We start from the raw sequence: 27134 nt of genomic DNA, 5'->3' as shown, positions 1-27134 counted from the left end.
TCTCTCTCTTGACTTTGTGCTTCCAGGTACTTCTCTGCAAAACATCTGTTTTATGGATAAAATCCTTTTATCCATAAAAGGACCTCTCTCCAATCTTCCTCGTGGGAACCGGGTGAGTTCCTTGCGAGAACCTCTATCGTTTTACCTAGAGATAAAACCCAGGAAAATGTGGGGCCCCCTAAGACTGTGGCCCCCCAGGGTTTCCTCACTCCATACTAGTCTGCACTCAGCCTCCGGCAAGTCAACACATTGCCATTTAAATATTCCTACCAGTATAGGGCTCCTGTGCTTCCGCTCCAGACCATCTTCATCCCCTCAGATTTTAGAGTTGATAGGCTTTTTCTTACAAACTTAGTTCTCTGATAGGTCCAAGAAACGTCACCGATTTTCAATCAGTTCAGATTTGTTCTTGTTGTTAAGACAGGAGTGACAATTAGAAGCTGATTTGAAATTAGAAATCTTACAGATTTATTTTTTTCAGTGACACTTTATTGCTTGTCTTCTGAAATCTAATATTATGGTTCTAATCACTGTTAATATTAAGTAAGCATTTTTACCAAAGATAGAATAATTTTCCACTATAGATTCTAGTGATGGTAAGGTTTAACTAGTAGCAGATTTATAAAATCAAAAACTAAAAACCAAAAGGCTCTTGTCTTCAAAGGCCACTAACAGCATAGGAGGCTGAATAGCCTCTTTCAAATTTTTACTGTTCATGCCAAAATACATGAATGTGGGTAAAAAATGGGACATTTGCCCAGTTTCCTTCTATGGTCAACTTGCCTTAAGATCAAGTGAGATATATGAAGTAAGATAAACAATGAAATGAAGATGCAGTCACTGATTTCACCACAAAAGTATCAAAAGTGTCCATGGCCAAGGCCATTTGAAGGGCTCCAGTGGGCTGCAGTCAGATTGTCTGGATTGAGAACTGTCTGGGAGCTGCTAACCAGGGTCAGCAGAATCATACTGTTCTTCAGAGAAGCTTCAGTGTAAATGTGAGAGGAACAATAAAGCAACAACTAAAGAAACAAGTTTGATTATTTTTTCTTTTTTTAACTTAATGAAAGATACTGGGACATAAATATGAATTTGAAGAAAAATGCTTATAGAATGACTGAAAACAAGGGAGGAATAAGGAGAAATCCTTGGAGAGGTGACTATGAATAGAATTTAGCAAGTATGTGAAAAGATTCAGCTTAAAAGGATAATAAACACCTCTTTAAGAATGGAAAAAAGGCAGCAAATAAATAGGAAAAAATCAATCGTTTCTTAGTAGGAAGTTGAAGGCATTCAAGCCTGAAGACTTCAATTTTCTCAGTGCAGTCAAAGGCAAGATCAACTGATGAGAAAGATATTAAATATTGTATGTGTAGTCATTTACATGAAAAGTTGATATTCAGGTGCTTGGCCGGGATTTTCTACCACACTTCACAGGAAAATTAGACTTACCTTGAACCATTTAAATATATACTTATTCTCTACGAAAGGGTATCACCTGACATAGCAAGGGCAGCTTCTGTCTTGATATGTAAGAAATTGAAGTAATGAAAAGGGTAATTTATAACCAAACTGTAAACAATTTTATGTAGTAGTATTTAACCTAGGAATTGTCTAAACAACTAATGAGTCAAGTTTTGGAATGATTGGATTTTGATCTATCAATGTAAGCCACTTCATGTAAAGTAAGCCATATGTGTACGAAATGTTTAGCTATGACAGAATGCTTTGGTTCCAGCAGTTGCCTGCAGCACCCGTTAAGATGATCTAGTTCCACTTTGTCCATTACTTACAGAAGAGGGCACACTCCACCCTACAGGCAAAGACGTTACTAATATCAGATGTTCAAACACAAAAGGCCAAGGATTAAGAAAATGTTCCCTGCAATTTCCAGTAACCAATCCATTGTTACTGAAGTGAAAGAGTGATAATGTCACTGCTGAGCCTCACTCAGCAGATGACTATACATTGGCTAATATTTCCTCCTACAACTTCTTATTTCAAGCAGCGAAAAAATCTTTAAAGAGCTCCTCATTGTATGTAATGGTAAGAATTCAGCAATCTGATATTCCCTATCACCCTTTTCAAAAACAAAACTACTTAAAATAATATTTTGTCCTTTAGTTCTCTAGTATCAATTTCTTGAAATTATGTATGATGGATTTTTATAGAAAAATTTAGTGAATGACTCCAGGACACAAGAAGTATCAAATTACTTCCACCCCAAATGTTTTTTTTCAATAAGAAAAAGGCAAAGGCCTGAGAAGATGAGTCAGTAACATTGGTGACCATTTTCCTAAATACAAGCATCATAAGGTGGTTTACGCAATTTAAAGAAATTAATACCCCTTTAAAGTAATTAATACCAATGTAAAAGTATTTTGTTTCTTATGGTTTGAAATGCAACTATTAAAATGTGCATATTTGTCACAGCTTTAGAATTGCTAACTGTACCAAATAGCTTAGCAACTGTGGCCACTTTGTCAAATTAAATGTGAAAATTTAGATCTGGCATGCTGAAGACAAAATGGAAACCTTTTATCTAAAATCGTATCAGAAAAGAAGTGAGAATTGAGCAGTGCTATTCAGAGACCATTCCCTATAAAAACCACATGATCCAAAATAGCAAAGAAAAGTCCATTGTTCCTCTCTCAGCAAGCAAGTGACTGAGCAGATTCTGAGGATATTTTACAAGCATTTAACTCAGGGCATAGCTGCATTGATTCAACATCTTAGAAATAATACAGGTAAATATGTACATGCTGAAATAAACATGAAGGCAAGATTTTTAAGAGAATAAATCACTTTTAGCTTTGTGAATTTAATATTGAGTAACAAAAAGGCTTCTCAATCTGAGAATAAGTAAAATACCTTGGAATTGTTTTTTTAAAAACTAGAAGAACACATCCGAGTTATAGAACATTGGTGCTTGGATGTGGTACAAGTTGGAGAATATTTTAAAAATTAAATTATATAAACTGTAAAATAAAACATATATTTGAGATGCTCAAATAATAAAAATGTAAGTGAAAAAATTCTTAGTGGACAAATTTTATATAATCATATAATCATATAACTGAGTATATATAAAAATTATCATGCATTAAAGTATTGTTTTGGGGGAGCCAAAACATTTGTATTTGGGATTTCACACCACTGCCAACCTCTCTGATATTAGATTTTTTATAACAATAAGGATTAGGGCCGGGTGTTGTGGCAAACATCTGTAATCCCAGCACTTTGGGAGGCTGAGTTGGCTGGGTTACATGAGGTCAGGAGTTCAAGACCAGCCTGGCCAACATGGTGAAAACCCGTCTCTACTAAAAATACAAAAAACTAGCTGGGCGTGGTGACATGCGCCTGTAGTCCCAGCTCTTCAGGCAGCTGAGACCCAAAAATTGCTTGTACCCTGGGGACGGAGGTTGCAGTGAGCCAAGATCATGCTACTGCACTCCAGCTTAGCAACAAAGTAAGATTCTGTCTCAAAAACAAACAGACAAGGAAACAATAAGGATTATAAGTTTATTGCTTATGGCACAGAAGCATTCTTCATACCCAGTGAGATAATATAGCTAGGAATCTGCAAAGCCCTATTCAACAATATGATGTAAATAATGATGAGGCCCTCTTTTGCTCAAATTGTGAAAATGTATTGCAGAAACCCATCATTTTTTGGCCCACTCCAATTGCTAAAGTATACTGGGCTTCAATGACTTCTATTTCATACTTAAAACTCAGAAAAGTGTCAATAGTTTTGTTTAATAATAAATACTGTTGATTCTCATCCTTCATGCATTCCATATTTGCAGATTTACTTACTTGGTAATATTTATTTGTAACCCCAAAATAATTTCTCATGGCACTTTTGTGGTAATTTGTAAGCCTGAACAGAATGATGAAAAATTTTAGTCAGCCAGGGTTCACATTCACAGCTGAGATCAAATAATACACCTTTTTTGAGGTTAAAAAACTGCCTGTTGTTTCAGCTCTCATAGAATAAACAAGTCCTTTCTGTGGTCTTTGTAGTGCCATTTTTTCCACATTTTTGAGCTTTTAAAGGTGGCCCCCAAGTGTACTGCTAAGGTACTATCCAGTGTTCCTAATTGAGAAGGCTTTGATGTGCTTTAATGAAGAAACTATATGTGTTAGTCTTCATTCGGAGTGAGTCATAGCACTCACTTAATGAGTTCAATGTTAAAAAAGCAATATTATAGGGGGCGGTTCCAAGATGGCCAAATAGGAACAGCTCCAGTCTACAGCTCCCAGCGTGAGCGACGCAGAAGACGGGTGATTTCTGCATTTCCAACTGAGGTACCGAGTTCATCTCACTGGGGCGTGTCAGACGGTGGGTGCAGGACAGTGGGTGAAGCCCACCGAGCAAGAGCTGAAGCAGGGCGAGGCATTGCTTCACCTGGGAAGCACAAGGGGTCAGGGAATTCCCTTTCCTAGCCAAGGGAAGCCATGACAGACAGCACCTGGAAAATCGGGTCACTCCCACCCTAATACTGCACTTTTCCAAGGGTCTTAGCAAACGGCACACCAGCAGATTATATCCCCAACATGGCTCAGAGGGTCCCACGCCCATGGAGCCTCGCTCATTGCTAGCACAGCAGCCTGAGATATAACTGCAAGGTGGCAGTGAGGCTGGGGGAGGGGTGCCTGCCATTGCTGAGGCTTGAGTAGGTAAACAAAGTGGCTGGGAAGCTTGAACTGGGTGGAGCTCACCACAGCTCAAGGAGGCCTGCCTGCCTCTGTAGACTCCACCTCTGGGGACAGGACATAGCTCAACAAAAGGCAGCAGAAACCTCTGCAGATTTAAATGTCCCTGTCTGACAGCTTTCAAGAGAGTAGTGGTTCTCCCAGCACGGAGTTTGAGATCTGAGAATGGACAGACTGCCTCCACAAGTGAGTCCCTGACCCTCGAGTAGCCTAACTGGGAGGCACCCCTCAGTAGGGGCAGACTGACATCTCACAAGGCTGGGTACCCCTCTGAGACGAAGCTTCCAGAAGAACGATCAGGCAGCAACATTTGCTGTTCAGCAATATTCACTGTTCTGCGGCCTCCACTGCTGATACCCAGGCAAATAGGGTCTGGAGTGAACCTCCAGCAAACTCCAACAGACCTGCAACTGAGAGTCCTGACTGTTAGAAGGAAAACTAGCAAACAGAAAGCACATCCACACCAAAACCCCATCTATACGTCACCATCATCAAAGACCAAAGGTAGACAAAACACAAAGATGGGGAAAAAACAGAGCCAAAAAGCTGAAAATTCTACAAAGCAGAGCACCTCTCCCCCTCCAAAGGAACACAGCTCCTTGCCAGCAATGGAACAAAGCTGGACAGAGAATGACTTTGACGAGTTGAGAGAAGAGGGCTTCAGACAATCAAACTTCTCCGAGCTAAAGGAGGAAGTTCGAACCCATCACAAAGAAGCTAAAAACCTCTAAAAAAGATTAGACGAATGGCTAACTAGAATAATCAGTGTACAGAAGTCCTTAAATGACCTGATGGAGCTGAAAACCATGGCACGAGAACTACGTGATGAATGCACAAGCTTCAGTAACCAATTTGATCAACTGGAAGAAAGGGTATCAGTGACTGAAGATCAAATGAATGAAATGAAGTGAGAAGAGAAGTTTAGAGAAAAAAGTGTAAAAAGAAATGAACAAAGCCTCCAAGAAATATGGGACTATGTGAAAAGACCAAATCTATGTCTGATTGGTGTACTTGAAAGTGATGGGGAGAATGGAACCAAGTTGGAAAACACCCTGCAGGATATTATCCAGGAGAACTTCCCCAACCTAGCAAGGCAGGCCAACATTCAGATTCAGGAAATACAGAGAATGCCACAGAGATACTCCTCGAGAAGAGCAACTCCAAGACACATAACTGGCAGATTCACCAAAGATGAAATGAAGGAAAAATGTTAAGGGCAGCCAGAGAGAAAGGTCGGGTTACTCACAAAGGGAAGCCTATCAGACTATCAGCACATCTCTCGGCAGAAACTCTACAAGTCAGAAGAGAGTGGGGGCCAATATTCAACATTCTTAAAGAAAAGAATTTTCAATCCAGAATTTCATATCCAGCCAAACTAAGCTTCATAAGTGAAGGAGAAAAAAAATCCTTTACAGATAAGCAAATACTGAGAGATTTTGTCACCACCAGGTCTTCCCTACAAGAGCTCCTGAAGGAAGCACTAAACATGGAAAGGAACAACCAGTACCAGCCACTGAAAAAAACATGCCAAAATGTAAAGACCATCGATGCTAGGAAGAAACTGCAACAACTAATGAGCAAAATAACCAGCTAACATCATAATGACAGGATCAAATTCACACATAACAATATTAACCTTAAATGTAAATGGACTAAATACTCCAATTAAAAGACACAGACTGGCAAATTGGATAAAGAGTCAAGACCCATCAGTGTGCTGTATACAGGAGACCCATCTCACCTGCAGAGATGCACATAGGCTCAAAACAAAGGGATGGAGGAAGATCTACCAAGCAAATGGAAAACAAAAAAAGGCAGGGGTTGCAATCCTAGTCTCTGATAAAACAGACTTTAAACCAACAAAGATCAAAAGAGACAAAGAAGGCCATTACATAACAGTAAAGGGATCAATTCAACAAGAAGAGCTAACTATCCTAAATATATATGCACCCAATACAGGAGCACCCAGATTCATAAAGCAAGTCCTTAGAGACTTATAAAGAGACTTAGACTCGCACACAATAATAATGGGAGATTTTAATAACCCACTGTCAATATTACACAGTTCAACGAGACAGAAAGTTAACAAGGATATCCAGGATTTGAACTCAGCTCTGCACCAAGTGGACCTAATAGACATCTACAGAACTGTTCACCCCGAATCAACAGAATATACATTCTTCTCAGCACCACATCAGACTTATTCCAAAATTGACCACACAGTTGGAAGTAAAGCACTCCTCAGCAAATGTAAAAGAATAGAAATTGTAACAAACTGTCTCTCGGACCACAGTGCGATCAAACTAGAACTCAGGATTGAGAAACTCACTCAAAACCACTCAACTACATGGAAACTGAACAACCGGCTCCTGAATGACTACTGGGTACATAACGAAATGAAGGCAGAAATAAAGATGTTCTTTGAAACCAATGAGAACAAAGACACAATATACCAGAATCTCTGGGACACATTTAAAGCAGTGTGTAGAGGGAAATTTATAGCACTAAATGCCCACAAGAGAAAGCAGGAAAGATCTAAAATTGACACCCTAACATCTCAATTAAAAGAACTAGAGAAGCAAGAGCAAACACATTCAAAAGCTAGCAGAAGGCAAGAAATAACTAAGATCAGAGCAGAACTGAAGGAGATAGAAACACAAAAAACCCTTGAAAATATCAATGAATCCAGGAGCTGGTTTTTTGAAAAGATCAACAAAATTGATAGACCGCTAGCAAGACTAATAAACAAGAAGAGAGAAGAATCAATAAAAATTATAAAGGGGATATCGCAACCACTCCCACAGAAATACAAACTACCATCAGAGAATATTATAAACACCTCTACACAAATAAACTAGAAAATCTAGAAGAAATGGATAAATTCCTGGACACATACACTCTCCCAAAACTAAACCAGGAAGAAGATGAATCTCTGAATAGACCAATAACCGGCTCTGAAATTGAGGCAATAATTAATAGCCTAACAACCAAAAAAAGTCCAGAACTAGAAGTATTCACAGCTGAATTCTACCAGAGGTACAAGGAGGAGCTGGTAACATTCCGTCTGAAACTATTCCAATCAATAGAAAAAGAGGGAATCCTCCCTAACTCATTTTATGAGGCCGAAATCATCCTGATACCAAAGCCTGGCAGAGACACAACAAAAAAAGAATTTTAGACCAATATCCTTGATGAATATTGAGGCAAAAATCCTCAATAAAATACTGGCAAACCGAATCCAGCAGCATATCAAAAAGCTTATCCACTGTGATCAAGTGGGCTTCATCCCTGGGATGCAAGGCTGATTCAACATACATAAATCAATAAATGTAATCCAGAATATAAACAGAACCAAAGACAAAAACCACGTGATTATCTCAATAGATGCAGAAAAGGCCTTTGAAAAAATTCAACAGCCCTTCATGCTAAAAACTCTAAATAAATTAGGTATTGATGGGATGTAGCTCAAAATAATAACAGCTATTTATGACAAGCCCACAGCCAATATCATACTGAATGGGCAAAAACTAGAAGCATTCCCTTTGAAAACTGGCACAAGACAGGGATGCCCTCTCTCACCACTCCTATTCAACATAGTATTGGAAGTTCTGTCCAGGGCAATCAGGAAGGAGAAAGAAATAAAGGGTATTCAGTTAGGAAAAGAGGAAGTCAAATTGTCCCTGTTTGCAGATGACATGACTGTATATCTAGAAAACCCCATTGTCTGAGCCCAAAATCTCCTTAAGCTGATAAGCAACTTCAGCAAAGTCTCAGGATACAAAATCAATGTGCAAAAATCTCAAGCATTCTTATACACGAATAACAGACAAACAGCCAAATCATGAGGGATCTCTCATTCACAATTGCTTCAAAGAGAATAAAATACCTAGGAATCCAACTTACAAGGGATGTGAAGGATCTCTTCAAGGAGAACCACACACCACTGCTCAATGAAATAAGAGGACACAAACAAATGGAAGAACATTCCATGCACATGGATAGGAAGAATCAATATTGTGAAAACGGCCATACTGCCCAAGGTAATTTATAGATTCAATGCCATCCCCATCAAGCTACAAATGACTCTCTTCAGAGAATTGGGAAAAACTACTTTAAAGTTCATATGGAACCAAAAAACAGCCAGCATTGCCAAGACAATCCTAAGCAAAAAGAACAAAGCTGGAGGCATCACGCTACCTGACTTCAAACTATACTACAAGTCTATAGTAACCAAAACAGCATGGTACTGGTACCAAAACAGAGATATAGACCAATGGAACAGAACAGAGGCCTCAGAAATAACACCACACATCTACAACCATCTGATCTTTGACAAACCTGACAAAAACAAGAAATGGGGAAAGGATTCCCTATTTAATAAATGGTGCTGGGAAAACTGGCTAGCCATACATAGAAAGCTGAAACTGGATCCCTTCCTTACACCTTATACAAAAATTAATTCGAAATGGATTAAAGACTTAAATGTTAGACCTAAAACCATAAAAACCTTAGAAGAAAACCTAGGCAGTACCATTCAGGACGTAGGCATGGGCAAGGACTTCATGTATAAAACACCAAAAGCAACAACAACAAAAGCCAAAATTGACAAATGGGATCTAATTAAACAAAAGAGCTCCTGCACAGCAAAAGAAACTACCATCAGAGTGAACGGGCATCCTACAGAATGGGAGAAAATTTTTGCAACTTACTCATCTGACAAAGTGCTAATATCCAGGATCTACAAAGAACTCAAACAAATTTACAAGAAAAAAACAAACAACCCCATCAAAAAGTGGGTGAAGGATATGAACAGACACTTCTCAAAAGAAGACATTTATGCAGCTAACAGACACATGAACAAATGCTCATCATCACTGGCCATCAGAGAAATCCAAATCAAAACCACAATGAGATACCATCTCACACCAATTAGAATGGTGATCATTAAAAAAAGTCAGGAAACAACAGGTGCTGGAGACGATGTGGAGAAAGAGGAACACTTTTACACTGTTGGTGGGACTGTAAACTAGTTCAACCATTGTGGAAGTCAGTGTGGCGATTCCTCAAGGATCTAGAACTAGAAATACCATTTGACCCAGCCATCCCATTACTGGGCATATACCCAAAGGATTATAAATCATACTGCTATAAAGGCACATGCACACGTATGTTTATTGCAGCACTATTCACAATAGCAAAGACTTGGAACCAACCCAAATGTCCAACAATGATAGACTGGATTAAGAAAATGTGGCACATATACACCATGGAATACTATGCAGCCATAAAAAAGGATGAGTTCATGTCCTTTGTAGGGACATGGATGAAGCTGGAAATGATCATTCTGAGCAAATTATCACAAGGACAGAAAACCAAACACCACATGTTCTCACTCATAGGTGGGAATTGAACAGTGAGAACACTTGGACACAGGAAGGGGAACATCACACATCAGGGATTGCTGTGGTATCGGGGAGGGGGGAGGGATAGCATTAGGAGATATACCTAATGTAAATGACGAGTTAATGGGTGCAGCACACCAACATGTCACATGTATACATATGTGACAAACCTGCAGGTTGTGCACATGTACCCTAGAACTTAAAGTATAATAAAAAATAAATAAAAAGAACTTATAAGATGCTTTCTCTCTCTACACATCTTGGCTCTCAAGACTATTGTCCTGCTAGGGACATAAGAACACATTAATCCAAAAAGTCACAGCTGAGTAGTGGCGTGGGGTTCTAGCTAATAACTACCTTTCTCCTACCATGTGTGCAGTTTGTAGCCAACTTCCTTCTCACTGGACTTTCTAGGAGGCTAGAAACTACATTTCCCAGGCTCCATTGCAGACAGAATTCCACATGCGACCTAGTGGCCACCAAGCTGACACACTGGAAAATGAAGTGAAGAGCAAGAGGCCCTGCCCACACCATGGGACATGATACCTTCCAGAAAGCTTGATAGCAGAAGCAATTGACTCTTCTCAGCAGCTGAGATGGAATTCTGAGTGCCCTGGTGCCATGCTGCCAAGCAGTGGGTGGTGGCAGCATTGATATTTTGCTAGAACAGTTCTGTGTATGCTTGGGCAATTTTCTTGGCTGTGTGGCAGCCAAGTTCATTCCCTGGTTTCCCTGGAGATCCTGTAAGCAAACTAATATGATTTTTAAATCCCCTTTCCGATTATTCTAACTAGTATGGATTTTGTTGCCTACTAGTAAAAACTCTGTCCAACATAGGTGGGGAGCCCATGGCATGAAGAGTTCCTAGAGATGAAAATATGTTGAAAATATGATTATCTTTAAAGATGTTCTATAAGCAAACCAAGGGAATTTACAAGCATCTTGATGAAATTGTGAGGAAGCGATATCAATTTTTCTAGAGAAGAAGGGATGGTAAATGGAAATTAATTGCACACTTCCTGCTATTACAAATGTATGATGTATAACAGGCCAATGCTTTTGTCTTTATTTAGTATGCTGCCTTCGTTTTAATGCATCAAAGATTTTTTAATAATATATGTATAAGTGCTAAAAAAAGCAATATTATATATTAAATAAGGTGCCTGCAAACAGACACATAAAATTTGGTGATATGCTGATCTGTTTACGAAAATATCATGACCAGAGATTTGAAGGAACCTAACCTTGTATTTCCTCTAGGAGCGAAGCTCAGTATTTGCTAAGTATCTGTGTTCATAATGACTCTATAGAACAAACTACCTTAAATAAGAAGAATCTACTGTGTTATTTATTTATTTTTTTTGAGACGGAGTCTCACTCTGTCGCCCAGGCTGGAGTGCAATGGCGTGATCTCGGCTCACTGCAGGCTCCGCCCCCCATGTTCACACCATTCTCCTGCCTCAGCCTCCCGAGCAGCTGGGACTACAGGTGCCTGCCACCATGCCCAGCTAATTTTTCGTATTTTTAGTAGAGACGGGGTTTCACCATGTTAGCCAGGATGGTGGATGGTCTCCATCTCCTGACCTCATAATCTGCCCACCTCGGCCTCCCAAAGTGCTGGGATTACATGCGTGATCCACCATGCCCGGCCCTCTACTGTGTAATATTTCTTAATATTCTTCCCCAATTTTAAATAATCAAGTTAAAAAGCTGTGTTTTAAAAATAAATGTATGATAATATTACAGTGAAAATCATGATATTATTAGCCCACTTAGGGACTCTTAGCTCTGAATGAATTATAAGCAATATAGCACCAGATTAGAGTGGTCAGGGGTCCAAGTTCTGATGCTGGCCTTTATGGGATCAAATCTTGTCCCTGTGACTAATACTGTCTGGACTTCAGCATGTAGATTTGCCTCGTTCTTGAATCAGTAGCCTCAGCTACATAAAGCAGAAAACGCTGGCACTTTCATAATAGAATTCTGTGAGAATCAAGGGAGTTACTAATTGTAAAGCATGTGAAAAATGCCTGCTGCATAGGGAGGGCTGCATAAAAGTTAACTGTTAGTATCTGCTAGAGTTTTCATTCACAGTAGCTGAGCCTCCTCCAAAACAAAACACATTTGTGGCTCAATTCAGGTAGCACTGTTCTAGTGCTGTCAGGTAGACGATGCCCCTCTACACACACACTCACATGTCCCTCCTTAGCAACTCAGAATAAATCACCTCACACATCAATAAAATTATTTTTATGGATGACTTCCTGAAGAACTTGAAAAATGTGGCTTGAATATATCCTTCATTCATTTTTATACCCAATCTTCTGCCATTCACTCTATTCTAACTTTCTCTATCTCAGCAAACAAAAATTACAATGTCAACTTTTCAGGTTTCAGGCTAAAAAAGTGGAAGTCATCTGTGACTCCTTTCTCTCCACCCTAAATCCAATCACACAAAATACAGACAACTCTGCCTTCAAAATCCTGTATATCCAGATGTCAACCACTTCTTGCCACCTCCACCACTTCTAGTCTGGACAACAGATACCTAAATGTTCCCTGTTCTTCTCAGTTGTAGAATTTCAACAGAGCAGCAAACGTGATCCTCTTAAACTGAAGCCATCACGTCACTTCTTTCTGTACCTCCTTCTCCCCAGGGCTTCCCTAATCACCTAGTTGAAAGCAGATTCTCAAGTCCTTGCAAAGGCTTGACCTCACCATGTCATTCGGAGTACATCTATCCCCTGACCCCTGTCACTTCACTGCAGCTGTGCTGGTCTCCTTGCTGTCCCTCCAATACATAGACCCTGCCACATAGCTTTCTATGTACCATCCCCTCTGGCTGGCACACTCGCACCCACGTATCCACGTAGCTCCTGGCTCACATGTCACCTTTTTCATGAAGCCTTCCTTAATACTCTGTTCCTTTCTTCCTGACCTTTCCAAAACCTCTTACTAGTTGATATACTATAAATTTTAGTCATTTGTGTGTTTTATCTGCTTTTCCTTAATAGAATGTAAGCTCTAAAAGGCAGGGCTTTTCTGCTTGTGCTCACTGCTGACTCCCTTGAGTACACACAGACGGCTACCACAGATTTAATAAATGAATCAATGCTGCACAGTCTCTCTGGCCCATCATCAAGCTCTGGAAAATGGAAAGAAGGTGGAGCATACAGCCTTCCACATTGGACAATAGCGTTTCATCTGGCAAGTAAAATACACTTATCTTTTGAGGTTATTGGCAGGAATGTATTTTTACAATAATTAGAATTTTTATGACAACATATTTTATCAACACTTATTCAGAGTAAATTGCTTCTGTGGATGGATACTTAGGCTGGCTATAACATGGTATGAATACAGCTACTCAGATTTGCTTAATCCATTAATCAAATTTCCCAGGGGTTCATTTGATTAATTGCATTGTTTGTTTTCACCATTACTGTGGAGTATAAAATATCTTCTCATTAACTGTGCAGCATCTCAAACATAGTAGTCATTCAATAAATATTTAGTAAATGAATGAATGAATAAACAAACTGTAATTTCCCTCAGGGCAGGCCTTATGTTCACACATAATTGGTGATAATTTATATTTATTAAGTGAATGAAGATGATGATTGGTTAGTAGAAGTCATTGAATGAGAGCAACTAACAGATATATTACTTTGTATATTAGGTTGGATTATTCTACACTGTGAGAAACAGGACATTGCTGAGCCATGAAAATATTGCTAATAATTTGAAAATTATAGATTTAACTCTATGATCATCCATGAAACACAACTAGTTTTTTTTCTCCCTCAATTCTGTTTGGTAAGGAAAAGAAAACTCATCAGATATTGAGATGATTTGTGTGCTAAAGCAAGCACTTGTAATACAAGCGTAGAGCACGTGAGGTAAAGAAGTCTAGAATATGTAAAAGGATGGATGTGGTTATATGGCAGCTTTTATTACATATGAGTTAATATTGTCAATATTTTTCAGGCTGAATTCCAAAAACTGGCCTGCTTTCTTTCATTCATTTGTTGATTCATATACTTAGCTTGAGAGTTGATATTCAAGCATACACTAAGCATCTATCAAGTGCTAGGCACCGTTTTAACAAACAGCAATGCATGCATGTGCTAACTACTTCTGTGACTTGCTAGAAGCTAATTATTTATTAAATGCCTAACCTGAAGCTGGTGTTAGTTAGATAAAGAATTACTGAATATACATCAAATTTTTCCAGAGATGTTTATTTTAAAGGCAACTGGCCATTAATGCGATTGAGTTGTTGCCATGGGAACAAATAGGAGTTACAGAAACTGTATCTCATAAGAACAAAGAGAAAAAGAAGTCATTATTTAAACAAGTATAATATTCGTAATGGGATGAAATATCAAGGAACACAGATAATGTGCTGGTAATCTTAACAGTAAATGCGGGCACGTATCAAAGAATAGGAAGATAAAATAAAAGTACAGAGAAGGAGTGTCTAGAACTCTCCACATCCTAATGAACTTAGCGCTGAGTCTGACAATGATGTGAGGGTATTCCTAGTTAGGACAACAATATAACACTTCTCCAAATTGTTACCCTTTTTCTAAACGTTCATTTAGGAAACCAGGATTGGTGCCATTTTTTAATCAAATTTCCTTTGGAAGATGCTGCTTAGCCTCAGCATGAAGAAGGCTAATGTCTATTACCTCAGTTACACAAGGAGTCACAGGAAAGGTCTGAGTAACTTGCCAGTATATCTAATTTATTTTTATAATTATGTTGTTACGCCAGATACCAGTCCTGATGGCCTGCCCCAATCCTAGCTCTGGTTATAAACATGCCTCCTTCTTGTGCTCAAGGTGGTCCAAGTGTTTTGCTACCTCTAGACTATAAATGCTAGTTCTGACAATTATGCTGTATTAGCCTGTTCTCACGCTGCTGTGAAGAAATACCCTAGACTGGGTAATTTATAAAGAAAAGAGGTTTAACTGACTCACACTTCTGCATGGCTGGGGAGGCCTCAGGAAACTTAAAATCATGGTGGAAGGCACCTCTTCATAGGGCAGCAGGGGAAATAATGAGAGCCCAGTGAAGGAGAAAGCCCCTTATGAAACCATAGGATCTCATGAGAACTTACCGTCATGAGAATAGCATGGGGGAAACCACGCCTATGATTCAGTTACCTCTTATGACATGTGGGGATTATGGGAACTCCAAGATGAGATTGGAGTGGGGACATGGCCGAACCTTATCATATGCTATCTGTGATACCAGTCTCCTAGATGCTGAAGGGGAGTCATTTCATGTAGTTATAGATACTGCACCTGAGTCACTACACTGTTATTTTATGAGCTACTTTGCTTGAAATATAACTCAGATCTGACTCTTCTTTTCTTTGTCATAATTTGGTTCATCAATTCAGGGCTGTTCCTGCAATATTTAATTGTGAGTATCGTGTGGGATACCACGATCTAGACTCAGTAGAGACTACAGAAAGAAGGCAAGTCCTCTTGCTCTTTCCCATCAGAAATAAGAAACTGCTACATTCAGAATGGAGGAAGGGAATCCTGGCTGGCAGTGAAACTGAGATCTCACAAACCTTTCTGAACTCAAGAAACTGAAGCCTGTGTCCAGACATTTGCATTGAAAAAATGGAAGAAGGATTTTAAAATTTTAAGCACAACCATATGAATATTCATTTGTGAGAATAAGTATGGCCATTTTGCATGCAGGAAGAAAGAGCTTCTTTTGGCACGGCTTAATTTAATTAATAATAATCAGTCAGAGGAAAGAAATAAGGATGGGCTTTGAAAAAAATTAAAACTAGTATTTAGAAAAAAAGAAATCAGAACATAGAAAAACTGCAAAAGCCATGAATCAAGCCTATCTCATTCTTTTATAATTAAAGCAGCTAGTTGAACTATCAAAAAATGTATCAAATAACTACTATGAACGTAGTTCCTCCTTAAATGACCCAGCTGAGTGCTCTATGAGTTGTTAGCATTCTAAAGATGTCTAAAGTTGATCAGGTCACAGCATTACTCGAAAGGTGATTTGGTTCCTTTCTGTAATATATTTTATAGTTTTTTTCAATTCTGGAGAAATTCTATGGCCTTTACGGTGAACTGGCAATTTAGTACTTCTTAGGCTCTGTATCTACAAAACAAAAATCTTGTTTTATAAATGAGTCAGGTAGCTTCTCATGCTTTTTTATGTACAGTACTAGCCCTCTAAAAATTTATATTTCAGCTAAATAATCTTTGTTTCCTTTGTCTTTCCTTAATATACCCTCCATCTTCCAGAATTTGAAAGAAATACATTTTTTAGTGACATATATTTCTACTGTAAAAAAAAAGAAAGTATACATATTCTTGAAGGACAAATCAGAGAAAACTAGACAAAATTAAACCTCATACAAGATTAAGACAGTCCCAATGTACAGCCTTTAATCCCAAAATATTTTTGTTCATAATTTTAAGAGGGGGGGAAGAGGGGCAGTATGGTGTATTTAAAATGTTTTCCAGAAAAAAGCTATGCTCCCTAGCAGTGTAGATGCGATCTTATTGGCGAATAAGGTCTTCGGAGATGTAATCAAGTTAAATGAGGCCACCTGCCTTAGGGTGGGCCCTAAATCCTATGACTGGTGTCTTCTGAAAGGAAAGAATGAGAGATTTGGACACACTGACACAGAAGAAAGTCATGTGCTGATGGAGGCAGAGACTGGAGTGATGCTGCTATAGTCTAAGGAACATCAGGGACTGCAGGGGTCACCGTAACTAGGAAGCACTAAGGAAAGTTTCATCACTAGGGCCTACAGGGGGAGCACGGCCCTGTCCACACCTTGACTTCAGACTTCTAACCTCCGCAACGGTGCTTGTGTTCAGCCACCAACTATGCGGTAATTGGTATGGCAGGCATGGGAAACCAATATTGGTAGCATGGCTCAGTGACAAAAAATGGACTTCTGACAATGAACTTGAGTTCTTAACTATAGTTTGCTTTTGGCTTATGGCAAGTTGTTTAATATATTCGAGCATCAGTTTGCTTTTGTGTAAATTCTTGAGAGTCTACATAAAAAAATGTGAAAATCCAGGTGCATAATAGCAAGGCATTAAGAAGTTAATTTTTTAAATAAATAAAATAAAAGCAAATCATTCTTGCTCATATATTCCAGTGTGTTTTCTAAAAATTGTAAATAGTTTCTTGAAATACTTTCTAGAGATCACTATTCCAAAATAAAGCATGTGTGAGGATCAACGTCTGGATGTAAGATTAACTGAAAATAACAACCAAAACAACAAACTCCAATGCTTTTTATATTTAAAGTTCTCGTTTTCATGTAAACAAACATTGTAGACACTTCTTTACTAGATGTAACCAAGAAAAAAAAAGATTCAATATAAACCATATCTCCTCATAATGTTATGCCTCTTTGGCTAAAAATTTAAAAATAAGAATGAATTGAAAAGCGAAATTATCAAACCATTTTAGTTGAAACTGACTTGTATCAAGGCATATAATTCCCAAGGAAAGGCAAGAGAAGTTGCATTTGGCATAGTATCTGCACAAATTGTTTTATAAACTATGTGACCCACAACCTTAGTCTCTAATTATCTTGTGTTCTAGGGAGATACATGATAACATATGCAGATTTTTCTCAACCAAAATATTACATATTGTAAAATAGCATTAGTTAAATATATAGCCTTTTACATGCCATCAAATCTTCAAATGGTAAACTGAATTGCTTTACTTACTAATACAAGAAGCAGGACAATATCAGGGTTATCGCAGGCACAGGCAATGTGCATGGGCGTCCAGAAGTCTTCATCCTGGTGGTTGACGTTGACTCCTCTGTCAATCAGAATTTCTGCAATGAAGGCATTATCATACCGAGCACACTAAAAGAAAGAATACAAGGAAATATCAAATTATTACAAACTGTGATATGGCTTATTCCAAATGTCCACAGATTTAAAAAAAACTTCAATGCCAATTTTGGGAGTTGAGAGGTGAAGCTAACCTGGGAAAAGATGTATTTCCCCAACTAACAAACAAGGAAAAGAACATACGCAAGACTTCTGGGGAACTAGGTCAAGGAACAGCAGACAGAAAGAAGAAAATCAGAGTAGATAGTAGGAAGGTCGAAAAAAGTACTTCACTTACTGGTTTTTATTTCATTTGTAGATAGGATTATTTAAAAAAAACTTGAACCATTTACAATAATTATCTTTCTAAAAATACAGAGTTGATCATAATACCCTTCTACTCTAAAACATGCATCCTTTGTCACTGTCAAAAGAATAAAGTGTAACTATTTAATGGCATCCAAGATAGACAAGGCCCTTCAGAATCCCTCTAACTTAATTCCTCAACATTCCCATCTGTAACCTTCACCCTAGTCACGTTTCACAGCGTGTCATATTGTAAGATTTAACAGCTGAAATTTAAGAGTCTCCTAAAATGAATTTTAATGATTTTATAATGTTGCATTTTATATATGTTCAATAATTTACTAAATCAAACCATCCAGCAACTTAACTTTATTTACTATTTATAGTTCAAACTCAGGTAAATATTGTATATATAAGTCAGGGCTGGCATCACGGGTGTACAATCTATGCCACTGCACTTGGATGAGTCCTGTACCTTGTTGTTCTGCCTTTACCATCTTGAATGTTTACTTTTGAAAAGTCCCAGATATTTATTTGCATTGGCCTCTTCAAATTATCCAGTCCTTTTATGAGTATTTTTCTTTTTCTTTTTTTTTTTTTTTGAAACAGAGTCTCACTTTGTCACCAGACTGGAGTGCAGTGGCGCGATCTCAGCTCACTGCAACCTCCACTTCCCAGGTTCAAGTAATTCTCCTGCCTCAGCCTCCTGAGTAGCTGGGACTAGAGGTGCATGCCACCACACCCAGCTAATTTTTGTATTTTTAGTAGAGATGGGGTATCACCATGTTGGCCAGGATGGTCTCAATCTCTTGACATCGTGATCCGCCCACCTCGGCCTCCCAAAGTGCTGGGATTACAGGCGAGAACCACCACACCCAGCCTTACGAGTATCTTTCATATTTACATCTATAAGTTACATAATGCTAAATGCATATTAGTACAATTAGTTTTTAAAAACCTATTATTAAATAGGTCAGCAAAATTTCTGGGTTATGAGATACATACTTTTTCTGTGATGTGTATACATAGAACAGATTTCTCTCCCCAAAGGAATGCCAATCAATATCCCACTGGAAGCACTGGCACACAAATTTACCCACCAATTTACTGGATAGTACCATTAAAAACAAATCATTGTAGAATTTCTGCTTCCCTGTAACAGAGACCAGACGTACCTTCCTGCTTGAATCAACTAAAAAAGAAAAACAAAATATATGACCTCTGAATGATGGGCAGCAAACAAAATAAGCCCTACTACTGTTCCAGCCTCCTACCTTGAGAGAGTTCCCAAGCTACAGCACAGGGAGAAGAACTTGGCTTGACCAGGGCTGGCTCTTGAAATGTCTTGAGAGACCAGGGTGGCTAAATTTCAGAGCAGAGTAGCAGAGAGGACAAAGCTGCACAGAGAAAAACTTTAAAGTTCTAAAGAATGCCTCCCTCAAGTGCTCAGCTGAATAATGATCAGCACATGCACTCTAGGAAACTGCCCAAGGTCAGGCAAAGAACTGCCTGAAAAGAAAGAGGACTCAGGGCTCATAAATTGCAAGAAACGGTGCCTGTTCCTGCCAACCAGACTGAAAACCGTGTAACTGACAGAGCACTGGGTAGAGTGCTAGATGTGTTTTGCTTCAGTGGAGGGAAATATGAGTCCTAAACTAAATGCTGTTCTGTTCCCAACTAAAAAATTTTAAATTCAGGCCCTGAAAAGATGAAACTGTTTCCAAATAACTTAATAGCCCCCAAAGAGTTCAAGATTATTTACAAAAATATTGAATACCCAACAAGGCAAAATTTACTCTGTCTAGAATCCACCAAAAAAATTGCCAACTATACAAAAAAGCAGGAAAATAGGATCCACAATGAACAGAAAAATTGATAATGGAAACAAACCAAGAAGAGATACACCTGTTAGAATGAGCAAATCAGGTGTTAAAACCGTATTTATAACTATATTCCCTATGTTCAGAAAGTGAGGGGATCTATTGAAGATGTTAAGTACATAAATGAAAGATATTAAAAAGACTCAAATTTAACTTTCAGAGATGAGACCTTTAATGGCTTAGATGGGATCAACAGCAGACTAGATATTTCAGAAAAAAAGATGAATGAACTCCAAAGCAGCAACATATATTAAACAAAATATGACAAGAAAAGAAAAATGATTTTTTAAAAATGGCAGAGCATCAGTGATCTGTGAGAAATCTTTTTAAAAGATTATATCAAAATGAAGAGCACTGAGAATTGTGACTATGTGAGTTACATATATTTTCTCATTTAGTATGTTTAAAATATAATTGTTTAAAAATCACAAGAGAGTAAAAGGCTTATAATATATACAGATTAAAATATATCACAGCAATAAAACAAAGGCGGGAAGGGGAGAAATGAAAACATAATATTGTAAGGAATGTTTTTATGCTACATGTGAATGGGTAGGATGCCACTTGAAACAAGAGAGGGTTATGTCAAAGATGTATCCTAAAAATACTAAAGCAACCACCAAAATAACATGCACTGTGCGTAATACCACTAAAGAGTTAAAATTGAATCACGAAAAATACTCAAACCTAAAGAAGGCGGAAAAAGAGGAAAGAAAAACAAATGACACAAGTACTAAAAAAAAGGAAGATGGTAGATTTCAACCAAACATATAAGTAACCATATAAATAAGTGCAAATATTCTAAATGACATAGTTAAAAGGCAGGGAGTATTAGACTGGATAACAAAGCAAGAGCTAATAATTGTCTCCAAGAAATCTTCCACCCCTTCCACTGAAACCAAGAAGATGACAAGCATGTTCACTTTTACCACTTCCCTTCAACATTCCACTGGCAGTACTAGCCATGGCAAAAAGGAATGAATAAGAAGCCAAATTAATCTAGATTGAAAAGCAAAAATTAAAACTGCCATTATTCGCATATGACATGATCATCTATGTAGAAAATATAATGGAATATACAAAGTTATTAGAACCAATAATTAAGATAGCAAATTTGAAAGATACAAGATCACTATACAAAAAACAAAGATATTTCTATATGCTAGTGGTAAGCCTTTGAAAAATAATTTTTAAATTAAAATAGCATTAAGAATATTGAAATACTTAGGGACAAATCTGACAAAATATCAGTAAGACCTGCACACCAAAATCAACAAAACGTTAGTAATTTTTTAAACCTAAATAAATGGAAATTTAGTGTGTTCTTGGGTCAGAAGATGCAATATTGTTAAGAAACCAGTCCTTCCCAAATTGATCTGTAGATTCAATCCAAATGTGTCATAATTCCAGAAGGGTTTTTTTATAGATATTGAAAAGCTGAATCTAAAATTCATAAGTTAATGCAAAGGACCTAAAATTGCCCAAAAAACTTTAGGGTGGTGGAACCCAAAATTCATGGACTAAAGCTAACTGATTTCAAGACTTGTTATGAAGTTATAGCAATCAAAGCAGTGTGGTGTTGGCATAAAATCAAATTAATCAATGAAACACAATAGAGAATTTAGAAATAGATCAATTCATGTATAGACAACTAATTTCCAAGAAACTGGCAAGGGCAATTCAGTGAAGAAAGAATGTTCTTTTAGTCAATTATAATGAAACAATTGGGTACACACATGTATAAAAATACTTTTGACCTCTATTTTGTCCTATATAAAAATATTACTCATAATGTAAAATTGCAAAAAATGTAAAACCAAAAGTTACAAAAGTTCTAAAAAGAACATAACAGAAAATCTTAGTGGTGATACTAAAAATGCAGCCTATCAGGGGAAATATTAGCAAATCGAATTTAATGAAAACAAAAATCCTCTACCCTTCAGAAGATACTTCTCAGTGAATAAAAAGACAAGCCATAACCTAAGACAAAATATTCACAAAACACCCATCTGTTAAAAGACATTTATCAAGAATATACAAAGAACTCTCAAAATTCAGTATTTCAAAAGAAAGAAACAGCTTCAAAGATAAGGCAAAATATTTAATCTCTCACTTCACCAAAAAAATGGGTGTTCAAATTACAGTTCACAATCATGATACACTAACTGAATACTCATACCATTCCCTATTATCAGATCGTCTCAAGAGTGTACAACAACCACCATGAAGAAGCATGGTGTGAGGTCCCTGAAGAGTATGGAGGAATGTATTAGCAGACACCATTGTTAGGATTCAAGTAAGCAATAGGTGCAATGACAAATGCGAATTCTTACAGAATAATTTTGGTTTTGAACTAAGGTCTTTCTGTATCTGATGTTCTGGGTGATGTGTAGCAATAAAAAAATGGTCACTAGACTCAGTGCCCTGACTGTATGAACTGAGGCCCCATCCCCTGGAGCTTCAGGTTTGGGTACAAGGACACAGAAGGTGAGTGGCACAGTATGAAAGTTCAATAGATTTGATGTTAGAATGTGAGGCCCGGATCTACTTCATTTTAGGAAATTCATATGCAAGTAATTCCTTTTCTGCTCTCTTTAGCTTTGTGATAGCTCAGCGTATGATCAATAAAGATGTGACCTCCTCCTTCTGTGCCTGTCAAGATATCCTCGACCTGCACCTCAGGAATCTACATTTATATTCAGATACCTGAAGCTTGGATTTTCACTGTCTTTCACCAAACAGAGTTAATTAGATCCAGTGTTGAAAGTGATATCAGCCCCTCCCAAGTGATATAATTTTGGGAATCACATTTCAGAGGATTATGAATAATAATTTGACAGCAATAAATACTTTCTAGTCACTCTTGTCTGAAAAGCATGTGATGGTGGAACATTCCTGTTACAATGTTCTTATAATATTGTTATGTAGTAAATCTACTTCCCTGGAAAGAATTTTCTTCAAGCCAGGAAATCTTCCTCCCAATTCAGGTTGTTCTTCCTTATGTCAGCCACTTTCTGGTGACACTTTATGGCACCAAGAAAGTGACTGAACTCACATTCTGTCATGCCCAGCAGAACTCCAACACCACCAGGTCCTCCACCTGCAGCCTGGAGCCAGGTCCCCAAGCTCCTGCTGTCACCTTCATTTACCTCTCAAAATGCCAAGAAGAGCTAGTTAAGGTGGGACCCAGTGCAAAATGAAAATTCGTGGCTTCTAGTTTTAAAATTATTGACGATTTCAAGATAGTGATATCAGAGGGTGAAATCAAGCCAGGTACCTTTCTAAAAAGAAGGCCCTGTGTGACTATTTGGGTAACCTGCCTGTGATGCCTGCCCTGAATTACCAAGCCCTTTAATCAACTAAGCTCCTAGATTCCTTCATGGCCACATATTACTCCCCTCCATGGACTGATGCGAACCCAGCCCAATTTCCACTTCTGGAAATGTCCAGAGAACCTAAATGGAAGTCAGTCTCTCTGAAAACACCATCTCTCCTGCAGCCTTGTCCAGTGTAGGGAAACTTATTCTTCCACAGAGCACTAAAAAAGCTTGGATATCTTCTGAGCTTATCATTGATTCTTCTGGAATCACTGAACGCTTACACTGATGTGCTTCTTTCTAAGATTTACCCAATCCTTATGTACTACCTCATCTCCCAACCTGGTCACTCTTCTCTGTCATGGAAGACTTGGGGACCATGATGACAGCCTTCTCTCCACTTAGAACACCATCAACAGAGGAAGCATTAATGATATCACTTACTCCACATAAGATCCCCAAAATGTCATCCCACCTGAACACCATCAACAGAGGAAGCATTAATGATATCACTTACTCCACATAAGATCCCCAAAATGTCATCCCTCCTGAACACCATCAACAGAGGAAGTGTTAACAATACCACTTACTCCACATAAGAACCCCAAAATGTCATCCCTCCTGGACTCCACCAATCTTTATCCACACCTCTGGTTTGTATTAGCAAGACTGGCTTCACTCTGAAATATTAAATTCTGGCATCCCAATCTATGACTACAATACCTCATTCTGCCTCCTAAGACAAACTGAGAGAGCAAAGTGATGAGACAGCAAGGCCTTCCTCAAAGGCTGTCCAAACCTTTGACTGTGTGGTTAGAATGTGTCAACAAATCTTTTCAACACAGCATCAGCAGTTCACAGCTTCTCTTGTACTGCACTATTTCACTCATGTGTAACTTTCTAAACAAAGGTAATATGTCTTAATATACAAACTCAACACAATGCACATTATTGATTCATCTGAAAGTACTGAAAATCATAGGAACCAAATGACAAGCAAAGGGAACTTCAAACTTAAAATGCGTTGTCTATTTTTTTTTTTTTTTCTGTCTTGATGTAAGGGGTGGTTTCTGGATCCTGGCCCTTCTGATTGGCTAATGAACATATCATGAATGACCCTGAAATCTATCACTCAGTAAATCAGAAAATCATTACAAATATTTACAAATCACACATCAAGTCTGAAGATTCAAATCAAATTCTGTGGTTCATACATAAGAGTTATCTTTCGCCAATTTTTAAAAGGAGTGTTGGATCTATTTTAACATGACTTTTCACAAGTCTACATGTTTTACAATGCAAGCTTCCCCTTCTCTTCTCTGTAGTGGTTACGGAGCAGTCATGGCAGAGGAGACTAGAGAAATAATTACTAGGAAAGCACCCAGTTTGATCCAGGGTTGTCTTCGTGAATGTCATGTGCCAGGCACAGTTCTACCAGTAAATTAAAAAACAACAACAACACAAAAAGAACTCTGAACTTTTAGGTAGCTATGGGGGAAGAAGAAGTGATGTGAGGTGCACAATTTGAGTGAGATATAGTCCATGTTTTTGTCCTATGTTTATGAGTTCTCAGTAGTTCAAAGAACATTTCTATAGTGAAAGTCAGAAAAAGTGACAGAGAGAGAAGAAAAGTAGCGGACAAAATAGATAAATTTATATCAGTAGCAAAATAAATTTAAATTTATTGCAATTTCTCAAAATCTAACATGATTCTGGAACTTCCATACGCTTGTTTTTATTCAACAGCAACACCGCAGACCGGCCCTTTCAGCCTGTGCTTAAATCTTTGCAAACTCTCGTCCACTTCTCTGCCACCATGTCACATTGAAGGATCATATTCACTGTAGTGTTATCTTGAACAAACTTATTTTTGCTTTTCATGATCTTCTCTCTGGCAAATATTATACTCCAGATTATCTTGCCATAGATAAACTACCCAGAATGCTGTGAGTTGAATCATATTTATTATTTCTATTTGCACTGCAGAGAGCCGCAGCTTCCAGCCAATTGAACCAGACTCTAAACACTGAACCACATCCAGAAATTTTAAAATCCTAAAAACCTGTTATCCTTTTGGGTGAATATAAACCAATCTCCTTCATCAGCAGCAGTGGTTTGCTGCATTTTAAATTCTCTAGATTTTATTAGGCAACACTATATTCCAGCTGTACTTGGCAAGGTATATATAAAGGTGAATTACACAGTAACTACTCTTAAGAAATAGTGCTGTTTGATATTGTGAGGTTTATGATAAAGGGTATGCATAGCATTCTATGGAGTCACAGCAGAAGGTACCTAACAGCCTGATAGGAATTGGATAATTGAATACGGGAACACAGGAGCTAGTCTTGAAGGATCAAGAGGCAGTGAACAAGTGGGTGCGGCCTGGGGTGAGACATTCATATATCTGTTAGTTAAACGTACATATTCACTGAGGAACTACTATGCACCCAGTGCTGTGCTAAGCCAGAGGGCTGATATTATAAACAAGAACTCACCTCTGGACCAACAACCTACAATTGGGGGATGATGCAGGCAGAAAGCTGAGATGGGACTGTGGTGAGCTGCTGGCCCGTCTCGGTAGAGCTCCCCAAAGTAAGAAACAGCCTGAGTGATATTGAGGAGGAATGGGATCAGCCATTTGTGGAATTATAAGCAGTTTGGTACATCTAGAGAGTAATGTAAATTATTAGGGTTGCTTAAAGAAAGACTTTCTAAGTAGGTGAGTTTCAGGCTGATAAGTAAGGAAACCCTTTCTTGCTACAAAACTCTAGTTTCTCCAGGAAAGATTTTGTTACCAGTGGCTTTGAAGGTGAATGTCTGCAAGTTTCCTTAGGGGAGCTATAATTCTATAAGAAGTCTGTGAAAAATGCCTTGTTATCTGCCTTCACCCTGTCAGGGAAGAGTTCTGATTCTTAATAATTTGGGGTCCTTATTACAAAGATATAAAAACAAAACGAAACACAAAATCTAGTTGCTAACTTCACTGGGGCCTTTCTTAGATCATTTGATGCAGAGCAAATCAGGCCCGTGTGGTGTATTCCTAAAAAATGGAAAACTCATCCATTGGGTTTCCAGTAGCATTTAAAGCATCATCACAATGTGCTCTTCTGTTGCCCTTTTGCCCCCTAAGCCATGCATGCAGGGAGTCATGATAAAAACACATCCGCAGGCAGGTCAAGGTTACGATTCTCTTCCAAGATTCAGCTGGATATCTCACTAATGATCTAAAATTCTGAACTAGGGACTTTCCAGTTATGGATGTGATGGTTCTCAAGGACCCAAAAGACATTGAATTTGAAAAAAGCCACATCCAGCCAGGATTTTGAATCTTGAATTGCACCCCTGGGGTTATGTGAAGAGTCTCTCGTTCACAGTCCATGGCCCCTCCATTGCCTGTTTGCCAGCGCCAGGCAGCACCCTGCAGCGCTCACCCTCGGACATCAGTATCACCCAACTCGCCTGGCTGTGCCCGCTCTCTTCCCTGCCCCTCGCCTGCCTCCTGCTTCCTGCTGCTGCATCCTCCATGGGGCCCCCATTCCACATCCTCCAAGGAACATGCAGGAACAGCCCCTGTGAGGTCCTTGGAGGATGTGGAGTGGGGGCCCCGTGTGGAATACCTTCCCGTGCAGAGGGGATATTGTCTTCTGCTGTGAT

The 27134-nt window shown here is 38.4% G+C and overlaps 1 protein-coding gene across 1 annotated transcript in view; it reads right to left on the bottom strand.

Moving 5' to 3' along the window:
- Positions 1-27134, bottom strand: part of MYO16 (myosin XVI) — a 583910-nt gene that overhangs the window by 463030 nt on the left and 93746 nt on the right. The window contains exon 4 of the mRNA XM_019039479.4: positions 17864-18007. Within this exon, the coding sequence (XP_018895024.4) occupies positions 17864-18007 (144 nt within the window). The remainder of the gene's footprint in view (positions 1-17863; positions 18008-27134) is intronic.

This window comes from Gorilla gorilla, chromosome 14, assembly GCF_029281585.2.
Source record: "Gorilla gorilla gorilla isolate KB3781 chromosome 14, NHGRI_mGorGor1-v2.1_pri, whole genome shotgun sequence".
Taxonomy (NCBI): Eukaryota; Metazoa; Chordata; class Mammalia; order Primates; family Hominidae; genus Gorilla; species Gorilla gorilla.
This window is presented reverse-complemented; position numbering and strand designations above follow the sequence as displayed.